Genomic DNA, 20,051 nt, shown 5'->3' with positions numbered 1-20,051 from the left:
TGAAATGTCTGTATGTCTGTGTCATTTTCCTCCAAAGTTTTACTGTATACCAAAGTTCTTTATGAATAAAGTATATTGAGAGAAAAACCACTTGTGCTATCTGGTCTGTTTAGATGTTTTTTTTTTATCTGACCAATGCCAGAGTCTGACGTTTTGTTGTAATGTTAAAGAACATTCATCTTTGCTGCTGCAAAGCTGGAAGTGGACCTGTGGAGCATAAAAAGATGCAATTTAATTTGGACACCAAAAAATTAAAAATATTTCCCCTATGAACTTGTAATCACAATTAAAAACATTTAATCTGTAAAAACAAGGGTATATTTCACCTCTGTAGCCAAGTTAGAGGAGACACTACCGTGTCAGGTTAACTGCTCTCATCATATTACTTTATTGGTGTTCCCATCTCTACTCTCCCTAAATTACTTTCTGCCTTGTCTTTACCTGTCTGTTTGGGCCTTGGTTTGAGAGCAATCTAATTTGGTGAAGAGATGAATTCATTATGAATTATTGTTGTATACTGTGGGGAAGAACAGAAAAATGTGATATAATAATGCAATGCAATGCAATAACAACTTTTTTCTTCTTAACTAGTTACTACAGTTTAACAGTTATAATTTTAGCCAATTTTGTCATTATATTTGCACTCTCTCGCCACGTCCTTCTCCTTTTTCTTGTTTTTGTTCTTGTTCTTCTCCGTCTTCTTTGAGGTTTAACGACAGCTTGCATCCTTGGTGTTGAATTACTGGCATCTTCTGGAGTTTGTTAGCTCCTACAGTTTCTGGATGATCAGATTTTTCGTTATTACGTTTCTCTTTAAGCAGCTGACCAAACATTTCCTGCTTTGCCCGCTTCCACCACACTCCAGTATGCCCTTTAATCCTGCTCCTGTTAGTGCTAATCTTTGCCCTTTTTCTCCAATATAGATTTCCTGCCACTGACCAGCACGTTTGACAGTTTCTGGTACCCAAAATTGCTCGCAAAGATGGACTGGATGCTTCCACATAATGTAAAGAGTCCTGTTCAGATTACTGGGTCCTATTCTCCTCCTCCCCTCTCCTCTCTTTCCATATTTCTCATACCATCCACTCTGGTTCAAATTGGTTAAGATATAAGATATTTATTTATTGATCCCTCAGTGGGGAAACTTTGCTGTTACAGCAGCTCAAAGGGACAGACAAAAAGAATAAAAGCACACAGTTAAGAATTAGAAAAATTAAATAGCAGAATATAATATAATATATACAGTGGTAAAAACCTATGTACACAAAAAAAAAATTTTTGGTTGTGAATGTCTTCTCCATATCTCCTGATCCTGGTGCTGCTGCCCCTCTTTAATGATTTCCTTCCAAACAATGCCATTTCTCGCTCATTACCCAGAATGCCTGAATGAGCAGGAACCCAAATGAATTTGCCCTCAGTGCCTCGTTTCATTACTTGTGAGTGTATTGCCATTATTTCAAATAGGTCCTTGTGATTCACCCAAACTCTGTTATCAATAGACTCTTTTCACAGCAGACATTTTGACTTGACAAAGCAGGAAAAGCACAGGTGTCAATTATAACATGAACAATTACTCTCCACCATCAAATGCCCCACTAAGAGGTGAGTGGGCCACTTAGTGTTGGTCCAGAGCTCAGACCTTTCCTGGCCTATTTCTGAAGGTCTGTGACACTACGTGTTCAAGACGACTAATTCAGATGTCAGAAAACCACAGATATGTTTTCCATCTATGTATTTTTAAGGGTGCTCTTTAAAAGACACAAAACCAAATAAAATGACCACTTCAGGGTTCAATTTCACCCCCTATTCAAATTCAACCTACTATAAACCTACCCACTATAATGAGGTGGGTTGAGGATAATTTACAATTTGATTTACGCCGCCTTGAACTGTTAAACTACAACTCCCACAATGCACGCTTCTATTTACCTTTAACGTCAACTTCGAGCGACAGCGTAACTGTCCTCAAAACAAGCTGAAAAAAGATTCCTGAAAGAGAAGTTGGAGAAAAGTGTTAGCTTAGTGTCCGTTAAACTTTTTGTTAAACTCTGGCCAACCTTACATGCTGCTGAGCTTTACGGTTTCTCCTGTCATAACTTAATAACTAAATATACTGAATGTCGCTGTTTCAAATTTCGCGCTGTTTGTGCCGCCTGTACGGAGATTAGCCGGCTAGCCTGTTAGCTAGCCGTGTTACTCTAAACCGTGGCAGTAATAGTGAGTTTAGTCAGGGGGATATACCTCAGTCCGTACAAACGTCTTTAAAATGGAGGTGACGGACATTGGTAACAAAGAAGAGGGCAGAATCTGGCACCGAAAACCAACACCTGGCAAAGGGTAGGTCTGAATAATAGTCACAGCTTGATTAACGTTAGTTCTCATGTGCAACTGATGCTGCGGGGAGTGACACATTAACTGGACTGTGTTGTGAGATTTTCTTCTTTCTAGCCTGAAATAATACTGGTTATTGATGGTGCTGCATGCTTGAGATTTGTGTACGCTAAGGCGCACCTGTTGCACTCGTTTGTGCATTTACACCAAATCATACCACATACTAACTTTATTTAGGGAGATGGATAAAGATGGGAAATATCTGAGCTCGGTTTAGTTATTTTCTTCCTTTCTATCATCCATTTTATGAACCACTTGTCTGTGAGTGTGTGTAGAACCAGCCCCAACAGCACAGCGAAGATGAATTTAATCTAAATTACTGTTTGTGGGTTGATAGCTAAATATGATATCATAATTTATTCATATGAGCACCTGGGTCGCTAGTGTGATCATCCTTGTCTACTATAGTTCTCTTTGATGTGGTGTTCAGTCTAATCTACTGTGGGTTGTGGGAGGTGATAATATCTTTCTAAAAGCTTATTTCAGGGTGTATTATAACCACTAGGCAGCAGCCTTGACACGGTTTGTCTCCCTCAGTGTGATAGTGACAGTGGTCCGCACTGCTCAGCCGGCCAAGACGGTTCGTTTCGTCCATGTGGCTTTTGACACCACTGGTGATTCCTTCCTGGCTGGAGATCACCATGGAAACATCTATGTTTTTGACATCAGTAGAAACAGGTGACTGACTCAAAAGGCCCAAAATAATGTAGTGTTTTTGTGATTGGTTTAAAATATATTCTATTAATATTATTATTGACATATCCGCAAATAATATGGTCTACTTACTGTTCCCATTTCCTGTTAATGCTAGTGATAGCCATTTAATGTAGACACGTACCCTCTCTCACCTCAACATGTGATATTTAGAAAACATGGACAAATATTTGCACACTCCTATTTTGTTCCCAATTTTTCTTTTCTTCTACAAAGACACGACAATGTTTCAACCATAAAAGGCCGTACTTTCTTTAAAGAGCAGAACATGATGTCAAAATGAGCTGCCCTTATGTATAAACTCAGCATGCTTTCACATGTATCTGATGTTGTGTTTTTTGTTGCTTCTTACTGGGGGAAGATTTCGTCTGGTGCAGAAGACAGGACAGGCCTCCACTGCGCTGGCATTCAGCCTCCGCCGGACCACAGAGTTCCTTGTTGCCCTGTCTGACTATACCATCAAGTGCTTTGACAAAGGTAGGAAGGACACATCCACACACTGCTTATTTCTTTTTAAGGGTGTGCTTTCTTGTTTTTCACAAGAATTCATTTACAAAGAATTTTTGTTATCTTTCCTCTAGACACCAAGCAGCTGGTCAGTTGGATGCGGGGTCACGAGGGGGCAGTTTCATCCATCTCTGTCCACAGCTCAGGTCGCTATGCCATCAGCACGTCCTCAGACACGGCTCAGCTCTGGGACCTGGACACCTTCCAGAGGAAGAGGAAGCTCAACATCAGACAGTCTGTCGGCATTCAGAGGGTAAACACTGAAACACACTAAATGAAAATGTGTACGAACTGTAGTTTGACCATTTCATGTAGTAATCATTTATGCCGACTGTTTATTTGGGTTGAATTTAAGATGCTAATTCTATGTATATGTCCAGTAAATGTATGGTATGCTCTAAATTTGTTCTTTTTCATTGTTGTCATGGTCTGTTTGTGTTGCAGGTGTTTTTTCTGCCTCTCAGTAACACCATCCTCAGCTGTTTCAGTGATGACTCAATCTTTGCTTGGGAGAGCGACACTCTGTTCTGCAAATACCAGCTCCCTGTCCCTGACTCTGGACCCAAAATCTCCTACAAGGCCTTTGCTGTCACGCGGTGGGTCTCTCACATCACAACCACTTACTAACTCAGTGATTATGTAGCTTTTTAGAGAAATTCTTGAATACTGGAGCTGCAAGTAACGATTATTTACATTATTAATTAATTTGCAGTTTATTTTCTAGATTAATCGATTATTCGTTTTGGCTAAACAGTTCATAAGCATAAAGTTAAAGAGGGGTCAGAAGACTCTCAAACACTGATATACTTGACTTGTGCTGGCAGTGATGGTAAGAGCCTTGCTGCTGGTGGGCGCTCCAACCTGCTGCACCTGTGGTGTCTGGACAGCCAACAGCTGGTCAGAGTGGTTCAGATGCCCACGCAGGTCCGAACTGTGCGACAGCTGGAATTTCTGCCCGACAGCTTTGATGGAGGAGCGAGTCAGGTACACAGACAGACAGACAGACAGACAGCCTTTTCCTCTCATCTTCCCAGTTCTCCTGCTATGGAAGTTTAAAGTTTCTGTATCTCTGTATGTATATGTTTACCATGTTAACTTTTCTCCACAGTTAGCATGTGCGCCCTGTTAGTCTTAGGCTTTTTTTTTGTCTCTGCAGACACTAGGTGTATTGAGCCAAGACGGCATGATGCGCTTCATCAACATTCACACCTGCAAGCTGCTTTTCCACATGGGTACCCACGACGACGCCATCACCACAGTGGCTGTCAGCCCTAACGGCCGACATGTTGTAGCCATCATGGATAATGGCAGCATCAATGTCTACAGCGTTCAGAGTCTCACACAAGAACTAAACAAGGTGATGGTCAGTTGTGATAACACCACAACGGCGTACAAGGTGGACAAGAGTTTGATGATAATAACATATTGTGTCTCTCTGTCGCCCTTGCCCAGCCTCCTCCCTCTAAGGTGGCAGTAGTCTCTGGCGGTGAAGCTGATCAGGACTTGTCTAACCTAAAGGTCAAGGTCAGACCAGACGTTGTTCACAGAGCAGCCAAGAGCTCGGGTAGGCGGACACAAGTGAAGATACTTAGACCCCCTGTTGGGTCTACAGCTGAAGATAAAGAGGTGGGAACACTGGCGTCCTAGCACATTTTTTGTACATTTTTACTATGCAGAGTCCTATTTATCATACACACGTTTAAATCCACTTAGAGCACTTCTCTCTGACTAGATGTAAAGTGTGCTTGATTAATTCTTAATTGTTAAGGTTTTGTGTCCCTCGATAGAATGAACTACCTGCTGGCCTGAATAAGAAGAGACTGGTGGCTCTGCTCAAGGCGTTTGGGGAATATCCTGCTAAATACAGGTAAACATTGCTTTCATAGAAGGAGCATCGTCATGTATCTGCTGACTAAAAAACACCAACTTTGTAGCACTTGTGCTCATTAAAGATTTACATGAATAATTTTTGTATCTGTGTTGCAGGATGTTTGTGTGGCGGTCTTTGTTGTGTCTCCCAGAGAATCATGCTGCGTACAGCAGTCTCACTGATAAAGGACTGCATGCAGCCTACCTCACTCTGCATGATAAATACCCCATAAAAAGTCACAAGCTGCAGAGGGGATTGCAGAGGTACCCATCCTCTCTCTCTTTCTCTCTCTCATTCTCTTTCACACACACATACACAGTTGTACTCATTACAAGTACATAGATTTTCTTGATTTTGATTGCAGAAGTTCAAGGATTTTCATCTGTTTTAGATCACATGATTTTCAACCAATCAATTTCCTTTTCTGCCCTTAACAGAGTTTTGTCTGCCTTAGCTCACTGGGCAGCCATCTTTGGGGAGGTGGAGTATCTCCCCCTGGTAGCCTTCCCCTTTGTCAAGCTCTTCCAGAACAACCCAATGCTCTGTTTCGAGGTGGTGGCCACTGTCATAGGTACTTAATGGTTGTTTTTATGAAATTAATCTCTTGAGGCAAAGTGAAGGTGCTGTCAGTGTGTTTAGTACACAGATGTTTGGTTTTACAGTGAGTTGGTGTCAGCATTGGTTTGAGTACTTCCCCAACCCTCCTCTGAACATCCTGAGCATGGCGGAGAACATTCTGGCTCATCATGACAAGGAACTGCTGCAACACCTGATGGACTGTGGCATCACCTCACAGGTAACAGCAGTACGCGGCTACACACAGGTGGAGGTGAAGGGTGGATGGGTGTTCAGACTCCAGGAGCACAGTTTCACCCCCACGTGATCACACATCTCTGCCTTGTTTAAGTTTACACATTTTATTGTGCATCTATCTGTTCTAGCTCTATGTGTGGCCCCTGCTGGAGACCTTGTTCTCAGAGGTTTTGACTCGTGATGAGTGGCTCAGACTCTTTGACAACATCTTCTCCAACCATCCGTCATTTCTGCTCATGGCCTGCGTGGCCTACATCAGCTGCTGCCGTGAGCCCCTGCTGCTCTGCTCCCAGAAACAGGACTTTGAAGTAACTAGCTTTTCCTCTCTAGAAATAAAGTCCGCTACATAGTCAGTCACAAAATCACTTTTCTATCTTGCTCCTCCATAAAAAGTCCTCTCATCTATCCTGTTTCTTTTCCTTCCAGTATTTTTTCCACCACCGTAACAACCTGGATGTGGGAGCCATGATAAAGGAGGCTTACCGGCTCATGGGCTGCACACCAGCTGACATCCATCCCAGGACTATGCTCTCTGACTTTACACCACTGACCAAAGGCCAGTACCCCGTGTTCAACCACTACCCAGAATTCATAGTGAATTACCAGAGTCAGGAGAGAGAGAAGATAAGACTGCAGGAGATGGAGTATCTCCGTGAGAGGTGAGAGTACAGATAGTGTACTGACAGTGTTGATGAGGGGAAAAAGCATATTTAATTTGATAAAATTAATGTTAGGCAATACATTTCAAAGACATTGGTGAGAAAAGATGCACTAGATGAAATGTGTGTGCTTTTATCTCTTAAGGCAGGAGTTGTCATCCCTGCGTGCAGATTTTGTGCGTCGCCAAGGTGAAGAGGAAGCCTATTATGCACAACAGGTAGAAATGTTTTCATTATAAGCATAGATTTTGTTGTGATGTACATATTTGGCTTGCTCTCATAGTTCCCTTTTTCGAGCACAGGAGCTGCTGTTGAAGGCAGAGCAACAGCGCAGAAACATCCTGGCACAAGAAGAGGGAAAATTAACACAGCAGAGGGAAAAGTAAAAAGCACAAGACACTCACAACTCCACAGTTGTGTTATGACAAACAATGTGATGTGATGTGATTCAGCAGAATTGACTGCTGACACTGCTCCGTCCTATGCAGGTTGGCAGCCATGAAGAGAGAGCTGAAGGTGAAGGAGTTACAGTTGCTGGATGCTACTAGAAGACGTTTCCTCAAACACCAGCAGGACCTGAGAGCCTCACAGATTCAAGGACTAGACCAGGAAATCAGTAGAAAGGTATATATAATGTGATAATTAAGATTGTAAGTAGTATTTTTACATGAGAGCCCACATTAGCTAGTGAGGCATATCTGTTACACATCTTTCAATGCATTTTTATTTCAAGCTGCTCTCCTTGAAGAACTGTGTTTTGAGATGTAACCAACAGAATGTCAGTGTTTATCCCAAAATTATGAAAAAAAAACAAACCTAAACTTTATTGCATGTGTTTTCGAGATGCAGTAATGGCTGTTGTAACATTTGTAACAGTTATATTTGGTTACTGAAGCTGTAGCTTATTAACCAAAGATCCCGAGCTGTAATCCCAAACTCTGCTGCTCACAATCTATCACGAATAATATGAATAATTGTTTCTATTTGTTTAATTGTACCAATGAATTTCCCATGGACTTAACTTTCACGTTTCAGTACTAACCTAACCTTCATGTTCTGCTACAGATGGATCTCCGGGAGCGAGAATCAGCTGCAGCAGTCCAGGATCTAGAAGTCAGGCAGATGGAGCTGGAGGCTCAGAGGAGACGACTTGAACAGGTGATTACCACCCTGCATTCAACCGTCCTTCATCTCTCTGTCTCTGTGACTGTGTCTCGATTTATTCCCCCAATGATGACCTAGAAAACATCTTTGACTGACTATGACCATTTCCCTCAGCACTTGTTAAAGGAGCAGGAGCGAGTGGGGCAGGAGGTTGATGAGGAGGTGGAGATGAGGATGAGGGGGGCAGAAAGAGAGGAGGTGGGACACACAGAGCTGCTACACAGCACAAAGACTAAAATGCAGGTTAGTGACACATTCCAGTATGGAGTCAGTGTAATAATATTGATTGAATATTGACAATATTACTGTATATATGTCAGCACACAATGTTGATGCACTCCATACATCTTTCCGGCTTTACAAGAAACTATGAAAACCACCCAAACACTGATTTTGGCACAGGTACCTATGATCTTCTCCCCTTGTATCTGTTAACTTTGTCTCTATACACACTAACACACACACACACACACACACACACACACACACACACACACACACACAGGCCCTGGAGGAGTCCCTGGCAGACGTGTGCCAACTGGGCTTGGAGTCGGACTGGCAGAGAGAGGTGGCGGAGCGTCTGCAGCAGGTGGACACAGAGCAGGAGAGGAAGAGAGAGAGACTGGCAGAGCTTCACAGGCAAACCGTGGCAGAGGAGGAGAGACTGGCTGACACTATGAGAGATGTGGCAGGAAAGAAGGTGAGAACAACAAGAGTATGTTTGTCAACACATCAGTTTACATGACAACTATGACATAATTTATGGTCTTTAAAATAAGAATGAAAAATGATTGATATTTGTGTTCCTCGCTAAGAAACATCATATCTGACAATCTCAATGTGTGAAATACTGATTATGAAATTTGAATTATGAAACCAATTGTGTGATTTGGACAAAATAATGCATGTTCACTTAGAATATGAGTACTTGTGAATTTGCAGTGGGATGAAGTGATGAGTACCAGAGCCCAGTTACAGGAGCAGCGACAGCCCCTGTCTGTGGCACACACAGGTACTCCTACATACACACCAGTTTTGTTTGTGGCTTGTCTGTGAAGTGTCCAAACGTGGATCTAATATTACAATATTTGCTTTGTGACAGACGGGCAGAGACAGAAGATAAGGTCACCGTGTTGGACCAGAGGACTTCATCAGAGACCCTGTACCACCACCACTGTTTCTGTTGGAACCAATACTGCTGGTCCAGCACTCGCAAGCAACTCTGCCACCTCTCCAAAGCAGGCAGGAACCAACATGGTGTGTCTGAACAGCAGTTCACCTTCAGAGAGCACCTCCACTAACTGTAAGTCATCGTAGATATGGTCTAGTTTCCTAAAGGCTATAATCAAAAGAGAAGATAAAGTCGGCCTCTTTTGAGTTTGTATCTGTTTAGAGGTTATGAAATAGTAAAGTGGCCAACATGATGTCTTTACGTTAAAAACGAATCGAATAATTGTAGTAGCTCCACATAATATGACCATCATTTTCTTATTTTATCAATTAACTTCCTGTGTGTCCCTTGTTTTCTGTCAGTTTCCCTGGACCGAGGCCGGGCCCAGCTGGACAGCAGCGAGAGAGAACTGCTGAAGGAAATCAGAGACCTGAGACAGAAGCTGGCAGCCAGAGCCAGAGAGGGCAGCTCTGCCTCGTCACAGTCTGTCCACACTCTGTCCTCTGTCTCTCAGTGACCACAAACTGCTCTGCGTCATCAAGTGTCAAAAAAAACTCGTCTCAAGCGAACTAGAACAAACTGAACTAAAACAATGACTCAAACTGAGGAGCACGGCGGCTCGCTGCTCCAGTATCTTTGCATCCTTCCTTCCACCTTAAGCTACAAATTGTTAATGCAACCATAGTCAAATAAGTTACCCTCGCATCATCAACTGCTATTTCATTAACATCTGTCTCTCCCATCAGTCCTCTGACTGGTTCCCTGTGAGTACAGAAGCGGGTTGATTTTGGTTGTGTTTTGCACATGGGTGGGTTGTCTGATGATATAATCGACAGTTTCATTCATTGGAACTCTGCTCTGTTTGTGGCCACTCCTGACACAGACAATAACCAGGGCCAGTAAAAGGACAATCCTGTATCATTGCTGTCCGTTTTTTTGTTTGACCAAAATGACAAACTGATGCAAGATACAACACTGTAGGTACTACGTATGTCTAACTCTGCCAGCTCTATGGTGAAATATGTGTTGGGTCAATTGTGTCTGTAGTGTAGTATAACATCTTGTTACCATGATGCACACAAACTAACAAATTACACCTCTGAAACCATTTAATGTTCAGTCTTACACTATATATATCTATCCATGGTTGTCATTTTTTCAAATATGTGCGTCAGTGCTCCATGTAGAGTTTTTATTTGAATGAATTTTATATGATTTGTTTTATTTAAAACCAGTTTTGGATAAAATCTTTTTTTAGAATGCTGATTCAACGTTCTGTTTCTTTGCACATTTTAAAATATACATGAGTAGATTTTGTTTTTATCTCCGTTGTTGATCATCTTCAGGGCCGTGATCGTAGCAGTAACTGATGTGTAATGCTGCACTTCAAACTCTTTGGTTATCCATTCAAATATATTTTTTAAAAATGAAAGAAAATGGTAATTTACATGTGTGTGTAAAGGAAAGGAGCTCTGGCTCCAGTTCAGTTGCATAAGCAGAATGCACTGACAAAAAGTTTTTTTTACAAATTAGACAAAACGTAATATGCAAATCCAGTTCCTAGGGCTTCAACTGCAGGTTTTATCATTTTGACTGAATTATAATTCAGGTCATCATGTTTTGATTAGATATTTCGGGGAGTTTGACAGATGATGCATGTGCCTCTGCTCTGTCTGGGTGTGCCTGTTTCTGTCTGTCTCTGCTTTTGGCCCCGTAGGCATCAGGGTGTCGTTTGACATGAGTTGAAAGGACAGCCATCCCCATTCCTGTCAGTCATTCTTCACTTCCCTCTCGTCTATCTTTTATCTGTGCTCACCTGCTCTGAATCACTCTGTCTCAGGCTCTGGAAGGAAAACCGCTAAATCAGCTCGTTGTTTGTTCTATCGCTCTTCACCTGGTTAATCACACATTTGGTGCCTCATAGAAGTATTAGTGTATGTCTTGAAGCCTGCTGCCATGGGCTTATCTGTGAATTAATATTTACTAGATTTATACATGGACATACTTTCCGGTATTTTCTGTATTTACACCCTGAATTAGATTCTGAAAACACAAACTTCAACATCTAATTGCATGAGTTTTTCTCTAAACTCTCACCTGTCAGCTCTCATCACTTGTGAAACCATCTTGCCCTAAGCAGGGGCGGGTCTACTGTTTTCTCTTTACTTTTCTCTGTGCTTCAACCTGTAGTTCTTTCATAAATGTCAGAGACTTTCATCCAGGCCCTGAGGATCATGCACAGCTGTACCAGCAGCCTGATTGTGGCTCAGCTAATTATCTGTTAAGTAAACAAGTCTTTCTTTCAAATCCATGGATGCCAGCAGTGTGTCCATGCTGTGGTACAGGAGGTCAAAACCACTGGGGAAGGTGAGGCGGCGGGTTCAAGACGTCCGCATCCCTTCCTCCTCTTACAATAGCATCATAGCCAGCAGACCCACGTTGGACCTGAGCCACAATGAGAGCGCTCGGCTGGCAGTGGACTCCCTGCTCAGCCGGGGCTTAAGTGGATACCATGAGGTGTTGAACGCAGAGGGAGAAGTGGACTTTCTGTCAGAGCGGGAGAAGATTTACATCCTGGAAAATGTGAAGGACGGCAGCACAGGTAGTAAATGTTTGTTTTTATACATTTTATCTTTCTCTGCAGCCTGAAAACAAGATTGATTGATTGGATAAGAGAAGAAAATGATTGCTGGTTGTATTACCATTTGTTCATCATGCAGGGTCTTGTGTTTTACACAGTTGATCCTGTTTCATGTGATGATGATGCTGACAAAGATTTAGACGGCTTGTCTGCTGGCTCCCAGTCTACCGCACTCCATCCTACTGTGTCCACAGACAGTGAACCCACTGTAGCAGGTATGGATCTGAGCAGCCCTAAAGGCATTACGGGAGTAGGAAACATTTTCAGAGGCAAATGATTTCCCAAAAAAACAACTCAAAAAAACAACAGTTTTAAATTTTTTTGACTTTTTAACTTGCTTTTTCACTGTTTGTTTTTAACTGTGTTGTACGGTGTCCTTGAGTGCCTTGAAAGGCGCCTATAAATAAAATGTATTACTATTATTATTATTAACTCTGATACTGGTACATTTGAGGTGTTCAAATTCTCTGCAGACTTTTTTCCGTCTAATGTGCTTTCTTGGCAACTCAGCATTTAATCTTGTCCCCTCCAGATGCAAAGTGGACTGATCCTGTCCTGGGTGAGCCCATCATTAAGGTTTATTTCCCGGCTGACAGCAGAGCAGCAGGCATGAAAGACCTGGTCAGAGAGTTCATCAGAAAGTCCACAATGGTGTGTGTGTGAGGAAAGCAGTAAAGGACATTATAAGGAATGTGACATTCATGCCTGTATGTGTGAGGGAGAACAATAAATGTTGATATTGGCTCTTGTGTGCTGAAAGTCAGATACATAGTGAGTGACATGTGTCAGCACTGGTCTTTGCTATAGTGACTGACAGCTTTATTGACATGACACGTGTGTGTGTGTGTGTGTGTGTGTGTGTGTGTGTGTGTGTAGGCCCTGGCCATAGTGATGGACCGCTTCAGTGACGTAGAGCTGCTGTGTGACCTTCTGGAGGCAAGCAGAAAGAGAAATGTCTCTGTTCATCTGCTGCTGGATCATCTCAACCTGAACTTGTTCGTCAGCATGTGGAAGGACCTTAAACTCGACAGCAAATACTTCCCTGTGAGTCTGTCCGTCCTCCTTGTTCCATCCACCTGCCTGTCTTAGTCTGGCTGCAGTCTGTTTTACCATAACCTGGTCATGGAAAATAATCACGCTGCTTCAAAACTGCTGGAAATGTATTTTACTGTCTGCAGACCTGTGGGTGCATCATACAGCACCGATCTATAAGTACTCTACTTCAACTTCTATCCTTGAGATAAAATAATCAGACCAGGTTTACTTTTGCATACAGACTATCATCTCCTCTGGGCTAGTTTCCTCACTACACTGCCTTTGGCAAAGGAAATTCATTTTTTTCTACTTGGAGTGAAAAACAAATTGCTGTACTGTGTGTGTTTATATTTATGTGTGTGTGTGTGTGTGTAGAAACTGTCTGTGCGCAGTGTCGATGGGCTGACCTACTGTGCCAAGACAGGCAGGAAGCTGACTGGTCAGATTGGTGAGAGTTTTATCATCACTGATTGGACTGAGGTGCTGACTGGCTCATACAGGTACATACACACACAAAAACATATACACAAGTACATATGAGCACACAAACACACAATTGAATGGTAGTATATGGTATCTGCATGTGTAGTCTGTTCCCAGTTTGTCTGTTGTCTTTTTCATTTCCAGCTGTATCATTAATTTGTGTGTGTGTGTGTGTGTGTGTGTGTGTGTGTGTGTGTGTGTGTGTGGTCTCCTCAGTTTCTGCTGGCTGTCCTGGCAGGTCCATCGTAGTCTTGCTGTTCTTCTAAAGGGCAGCGCTGTCACACCTTTCCATCAGGAGTTTTGCAGGCTATACTCCAGCTCCAAACCAGTCCTCGGCTTTGTCACTTACATCACCGTGCCCCACACTGTCCCTCTGTACACCTCATTACGGGCACCTCAGAACGATAGCACTAGTGCCAGCAGGTCGAAATCAAGCCAGACCAAAACAATGTGCCTCACAGCTTTGAATGAAGATGCCCAAAACACTGAGACAAAAGAAAAAACGTTGATTTTATCCAATGTCCAGAGTGAAGAGTTGGAGTGCAGCAAAGCTAATACCAAACCTCTACAAAGAAAAACTCACGAAAATCCTCCACAACTGTGCCCAAAACCTCTGGATCAACCAGGAGCACTTCAGAGCACATCTGTGGAAAAGCCAAAGCAGACAGTTGGAGCTGACTGCACCCAGCATGATGCACAAAATACTGTTGAACCTCCAAAGAATCAAATCCACATCCAGAGTCAGACCCATGTCTCGTACGTTCAGTCTCAGGTTACCAGCCTTACCGCCACTGCTGCCGCTGACAAGAATGTGAGGATTCAAGAGCCTCTACACGCTGCTTCCCCCCAGCACAGGACTGTCCGTTACCAATCAGCTCTCAAGACCAATTCAGATCGCAGGCATCACAGTATGGGTACTGAAGGTCTTCTCTTTCAGCAGAGGAATAGAGACACACTGACAAAGCCTCTGGTGGTTACTACAGGTCCAAACACACAAAGAAAACAATGGAACTGCTCACTAAACTTTAAACCAAAGGTGGACTTTCTGATAGAAGATCCTTCTACACTGCGGCAAAAGCAAGCAAACACAGGCCTGCTGTTCCCTGTAACCCATCCAAGAGGAGACACATCTGGGCTACAAACTAAACTGTCCTCTCTAGGAACCAGGAGGCAAGACCACCACCAACCCCACCTCCAGTCACCCCCGACCACAGACACCCCAGGTTCAAAGTCGGCATCGACAGCCACGGGAAGTCGCTTTAAAGCTTCGCTTCAGTCGGACTCCAGGTTGCTCTCACCAGGGGCAGGAACCAAACTACATCTGCAGCCCCACACCTCCCAGCAGGTGAAGCCCCCTCCAAGACTGACCTGGATGACCCAGAGTCACGCTGCAAGACCCAGACCTGGGACCCACCACAGCTCCTTCGCCCCCACCTGTGGGACTGGACAGCAGGCGGGCTGGAGGCCGTTTAACAGCAGCACGAATGCATCATTAGGGAGGAGCAAGAGCACGACTGGTAAGACACCCAGCAGGTCTTAACTCAAACATGACCAAGAGCTGACAGAAACATACAGACGGTGGAGAAACACAGTTAGTCACACACAGGAGACACTCTTGTAGTCCTACAGGTCAACCAGTGCTGTGATACTGACAGTGGCGGAGGAAGTACTCCGACCTTTACTTAAGAAAAAGTTACAAGAAAAACTCCTTGACTCAAAATGCTACTTGCAGAAAAGTACAAAAGTATTATCAGAAAAATGTACTGAAAATATCAAAAGTGCTTTTGATGCAGAGGGTCCCTTTTTAGAGAAAGATTGTATCACTAATAAATACATGTAAGAACATTTTAATGTTTAATTAATGTTAAATTTGATTAATTTTAATATGTACTTCGTCAATGTGGAGCCAGTTGGGTAGATTAGTAGCACTGTACTTCATCAATTCACAAAAAATATATGCCTTCTTATGTAAAAAATAACTATAGTTCAGTAATATATAATAAAATGGAAATCCTCAAACAGAATTTCAAGAATTTACACTTCTAAAAATATAAATGCCTAGTTTTACTATTGTGCTGTAAAAGCCTTCAAGACAACCTGGTTATCTGTTACAGTGGAAAGTGTATTTTAGAGCAAAGCTGTCCAACAACCGAGAGGCGTTCATTATAAATGCATAAATCATATGAAAACTGGCCTTTTTCACAGCAGACATTACGACTTGTCATAGCAGAAGCAGAGGTAGAACAGAGAGGAGGTGGAACTGGAGCACCTTTGGAGTGGTTATTAAATACGCTTCTCTCCTGCTGTCACAGGTCAAAATGTCTGCCAGCCAGTCATTTGCTTTTAGCCCGTTTAAGTTACTTGGAAAAAACACATGAAATGTATTTGTTTTATTGAAAGCATTTTAAAAGTATGAGCATGTTAAGGCATTTGTTTCACTTTGAACATTCAAAGAATTTAAAATGTCTCACTTTGTGTCCTGTTTCGATGCAGAACAGAATCACTGTCACTATGTTCTTACATTACACATTGTAATATGTAGGATTTACTATGAATACATTCACTCTGCAGTTCTCCCTGTGCTTGAGTTATGTGAAGAGGCAAACGTGATTGTTGGATATTGTGATTGTTTTGGGGGTATTTTTTTTTTAATTTACAGCATTAAAAGTTAGCATGTGACCTGTGTCTGTTTATTCCCACATGAAAGGAGACTTATGATATCGATAAGGCCCATCAGTCCTGATGTCCACCTCTGTTTTAGGACGTGGATCTGACTTTCAGTTCACTCGGTCTGTTTCGTTTGGTGGTATTTACACAGTGACTGGACCATCTTCAGCACGCCCCTGTGGACATCACTGGAGCATCAGGACTTTGAGCTGATTTGTGTTATATTATGACAGCCATCAGTCTTTAACACTCCAGTCAGTGAGATCTTGTTCCACCAGCGATCCCTGAAGCTCTGCACGCACACAGTGGCCAGACTCTCCCCGTCCTGGTAGTCCTCCCTCATCTTCTCCGGGATCAGGTCCTCTGACATCACCTGGGAGATGGAAGAGAGAGAAACTCAAAGTGTATTACTGTGCAAAAGCTATTCACTGACTCAAACCCTCAGAGGGGTTTCAAGTACCTAAGCATTCGTTGTCTCAACAAAACCTAAAACTCCAATCAAAGATAACAAGTATCATGACGATGGTTATCAACTTTCTTCATTAACTCAGGCTTTCTAATTTGAGGCTCTGTACGTAACACTATGCTACAGTTTACTGCTGTAACTGCACGGCTTCGTTTGGTGGCATGACGGCTGGAAGGCTCAACAAGTTTGCAGTACAGAGAGTATTCCCCGCAGCCGAGAAGCTATACTCTTATAGAGAATATGATTAGGAAAAGAATTAGTGATAGCGCAGTGCTTTTTACTACCAATTTAAACCAAAACTCTGAACATAACATCTTCCAGAGCAGATCAGGTGGTCTAGCCAGGTTAACAGCAAGCCACCTTCATGGCAGTGAAAACTCTGGCTTTAGGCTCAACATTCCTTTAATCTCACTTTGTAGAACACCCCTGAGGCCTCGATATGGCCTGTATACACAAAACAAGAGGCCGCTTGTGCTCACCTCAGTGAGAGTCTGCAGGGTTGTTTCTTTAGGATTTAGCCGCCGTAGCACCTCGTCTGTCACCTGTAGGGTGCTTTCACTGCGCTGCAACACAAAAGAGGACTGCTGCTGCCGTAGGATTCTCAACAGGAGTCTGAAGGAGACAGAAGAGAGAAGTAGAAGCTATGATTTACATTTAGGCTCATCATAAATACTCCAAGCAAATCTCTAATCTGACCACAAACATTGTTAGTGATTACAGTCACTATGCTGCACCTCGTCCTGATGAAACAGGCGCAAGCTTTCAGCCAGATGTCCTCATCGAGCTCTGCTGTCTCCTGCTGTTCCTCAGTTTCTCCATCATTTTGTTTTTCTGCTGGTTTGCACCTCTGAGGGGAACACTTTCCTACTGAAGGTACACACAGTAGATCACAACAGACCATCAGGACAGATCTTTTAATCTTCATCTTTGTGCTTGCTATAACAACTCATTCACCATGGAAATGAGACGGGAAATGAAGTCCATCCTACCCGTGGTTCTGTCGCCCTCCAGCAGCTGCAGACATGTCTGTCCCAGGTTGTACCAGTGCCAGGGGTTGAAGGGCAGCAGGCTACACAGCTGCTGAAGGGACGACACCTTTGATTGCACACCCCCAAAGTGCTGGTAGATGCTGACCTAAAAGTACAAGATGAGATTTCAATTGAATGATAATGGTATATTAATAAAGGGAGGTGTGTGTGTGTGTGTGTGTGTGTGTTCTGGTTAATGCTGACCTTGAGCAGCAGGAGACTGATCAGGTGACAGGTGTTGGAGGCTTCTTTGCTCTGGAGAAAGATCAAGTAAACATCACCAGCCATTCTCTCAGCCAACACTTTTAGACTGTGCTAGGAGGAAACTAACATCCACGATTTAAGAGACAACTGCTTCACACCAACATTACGTAAATTAAAAAAGGCAATCAAAGTAATTATTTTGGATTTCTTTTCTTTAATACCACCGACAGGTTTAAGAGTAACCTGGGGGAGGAAACTTTATTGTACATGGCAGTAAATCTTAACTGGCCCGTAAGGACTGGCTCAGAGGATATGTATAGCAGGATATTATGTCTGTAAACAGGGTGTCTCTAGTTTATTTTTTTAGTTTGTTTAGCTGTGGATGATGTATTTCTTATTATGGACAATATCTGCTGAGGTGGTTGTAAATGAATATTGATATTTTGATGCTTTTATCTCTGAGTTTGTAATTAGTTCTGTGCTAATAATAGGGCCAGGCATTGTTTAAAGAGCCACTGAGGTGGTGACTGACGTTGCTAATACTGTCAATGACTTCGCAGCACAAGCGCCATCCCCAAAGTGACCACGATGGAAATAAGCCTTTATTATGTTATCCTGGCTTTCTCTTTTATGTTAACGCTCTTTGCCACAGCAGAACTGGTGTTTTCTGTTAAATGAAGTAGTCTAGTAAATCTATCAATCGTTCAATGTTTTAAGGATTTCACAATGATAGCAGGTTGTTCCAGTTACACTCACTTGTGTGGGACACTGGTGTTCTGCAATGAAAATCTTTCAGATAAACGTTCATAGAAGAATTACCAGTAAGTCAGCCAAGTCCAGCGCCCGGCCTCTCTGTCCCAGTCTGGTGCAGCATCGGGCCATTCCCTCCAGTACGTCTCTTCTGATGGTCAGGTTGTTGTCAGCGATCCACTCCAGGCAGATGCTGTATGCGTCCAAAGCTTTCTGTACCCACCACACCATGAGAACAGAAACATGAAACTTTTAAACATTACACACATCTCATAGTGGACAATGGAAGGTGGTATGAATGATAGCAAGAAAACAGGTTGGCATCTAAAGTAGTGGAAAACAAATACGTTCCATTTAGTCGTGTGTGCTCTGATACAGCAGGTTAAAGCTGTATATAATAACTCAACCTGGTCTGCATGAATTGCACAGAAATAGTAATAAGTATCTAATATTAGAGATGACTGACTAAAGTGAATGATTGTTTAATTACCTGATAGTTCCCCTGTCTCACAGCCAAATCACCTCTAAACTTAAAGACTTTCTGCTTCTCCAGGGAATCATCTGTGTCGAGAGCAGCGCTTTCACAAAACCACTGCAGACAAAGAAGAAGAAAAGATCACACTTTTAAAATACTTCATGGAGTCATGACTGTTGCACTTACATTGACTTTTAAATGTGCAAGGCACTATTACATGTACAGCGCAACTGTGTAGAGCTGCAAAAATAATCCAGCAATTAAATCTAACCCACAACGTTACATCCATTTGTTAGCTGTCACCCAATGCAGAAATCTAAACTTTGTTTGTGTCCATGCGTAACACCTTGTATTTACAGTATGGAACGTTTTAATTTCTTCCTATGTTTTTTTTATATTCGCAGCCATTATTAAACTAAATTAGACTAGTTTTCATCTTTTCTTGATTTGAGAATATTCAGAAAAACGTGTGAAACATGCGTCACTTCAACCGCAGATAACAGTTAGCTAGCTAACAGTTAGCAAGCTAACGTTAGCTTTTGGCTAGCTATCAGCTCGTAGCGTCTTCTTATTCAAGACTTGCCGTCATCAAGTCTTTAGGACGGTCTCAGTACATCCATATTTAACATAAGCAGCTGTGTGCTCATGCTAACCTGTGAAGTTCACACTGAACAGAGACTCTCACCTCTGGTTCACACAGTTTGGCGTTATAGGACGACAGAGACACCGAGACTCGGTCTCTCGCCTCCGAAAACACCGAGTCATCAAACGTGCTGCCTAATATCTCCATCTGGCCCAGAAAATAATCGATTAAACGATTAATTTAATGACTAACGTGTCTGCGCCCATGAACTATTTGTTTACACGCTAGTGGTTGCACGGTCCTTCAGTGTAGCGTGCTTGACTGAAACACTGTCCAGGGTTGATGGTTCCGGGCTGAAAGTTTCCGACTGATGACGACTGACACACTCAGCACCCAGCACCATGAACAGAGCTGCAAAGAAAGAAAAGTA

General features: G+C 42.7%; 2 protein-coding genes across 3 annotated transcripts; one reads left to right on the top strand and one right to left on the bottom strand.

Annotated features, from left to right (window-relative positions):
• The first annotated feature begins 1,987 nt into the window (after positions 1 to 1,987).
• tbc1d31 (TBC1 domain family, member 31) lies at positions 1,988 to 10,484 on the top strand. The gene is made up of 23 exons (XM_070835062.1): positions 1,988 to 2,337; positions 2,929 to 3,069; positions 3,467 to 3,582; positions 3,687 to 3,865; positions 4,057 to 4,208; positions 4,437 to 4,596; positions 4,769 to 4,969; positions 5,065 to 5,238; positions 5,400 to 5,479; positions 5,599 to 5,745; positions 5,920 to 6,053; positions 6,145 to 6,278; positions 6,424 to 6,603; positions 6,722 to 6,954; positions 7,100 to 7,172; positions 7,257 to 7,336; positions 7,443 to 7,578; positions 8,020 to 8,112; positions 8,233 to 8,361; positions 8,624 to 8,818; positions 9,061 to 9,130; positions 9,221 to 9,421; positions 9,652 to 10,484. Exons 1-23 carry the CDS (start codon positions 2,267 to 2,269, stop codon positions 9,804 to 9,806), a joined length of 3,234 nt encoding a protein of 1,077 aa, XP_070691163.1. The 5' UTR covers positions 1,988 to 2,266; the 3' UTR covers positions 9,807 to 10,484.
• Positions 10,485 to 15,816: 5,332 nt separating this feature from the next.
• c8h8orf76 (chromosome 8 C8orf76 homolog) lies at positions 15,817 to 19,921 on the bottom strand. 2 transcript variants are annotated; one of them, XM_070835630.1, is made up of 8 exons: positions 19,724 to 19,921; positions 19,054 to 19,155; positions 18,633 to 18,776; positions 17,814 to 17,864; positions 17,571 to 17,715; positions 17,316 to 17,445; positions 17,061 to 17,193; positions 15,817 to 16,488 (listed from the first exon to the last, which is right to left on the bottom strand). In XM_070835630.1, exons 1-8 carry the CDS (start codon positions 19,826 to 19,828, stop codon positions 16,312 to 16,314), a joined length of 987 nt encoding a protein of 328 aa, XP_070691731.1. In that variant the 5' UTR covers positions 19,829 to 19,921; the 3' UTR covers positions 15,817 to 16,311. The 2 variants fall into 2 exon arrangements, with proteins under 2 accessions (XP_070691731.1, XP_070691730.1); XM_070835629.1 differs by having other exon boundaries at positions 15,818 to 16,488; positions 17,316 to 17,448.
• Positions 19,922 to 20,051: the final 130 nt, after the last annotated feature.

This window comes from Pempheris klunzingeri, chromosome 8 (genome assembly GCF_042242105.1).
Source record: "Pempheris klunzingeri isolate RE-2024b chromosome 8, fPemKlu1.hap1, whole genome shotgun sequence".
NCBI classification, from domain to species: Eukaryota; Metazoa; Chordata; class Actinopteri; order Acropomatiformes; family Pempheridae; genus Pempheris; species Pempheris klunzingeri.
Note: the sequence above shows the minus strand (reverse complement) of the source record. Positions and strands in the feature narration are given on the sequence as shown.

Coding starts and splice junctions, on each gene's coding strand:
- tbc1d31 (XM_070835062.1), top strand. CDS start 2,267: ATGGAGGTGACGGACATTGGTAACAAAGAAGAGGGCAGAATCTGGCAC. Junction 5,480..5,598: donor GAATATCCTGCTAAATACAG/GTAAACATTGCT, acceptor TCTGTGTTGCAG/GATGTTTGTGTGGCGGTCTT. Junction 6,955..7,099: donor ATGGAGTATCTCCGTGAGAG/GTGAGAGTACAG, acceptor TTATCTCTTAAG/GCAGGAGTTGTCATCCCTGC.
- c8h8orf76 (XM_070835629.1), bottom strand. CDS start 19,828: ATGGAGATATTAGGCAGCACGTTTGATGACTCGGTGTTTTCGGAGGCG. Junction 19,156..19,723: donor CCAAACTGTGTGAACCAGAG/GTGAGAGTCTCT, acceptor CTTTGTCTGCAG/TGGTTTTGTGAAAGCGCTGC. Junction 17,716..17,813: donor TCAGTCTCCTGCTGCTCAAG/GTCAGCATTAAC, acceptor TTGTACTTTTAG/GTCAGCATCTACCAGCACTT.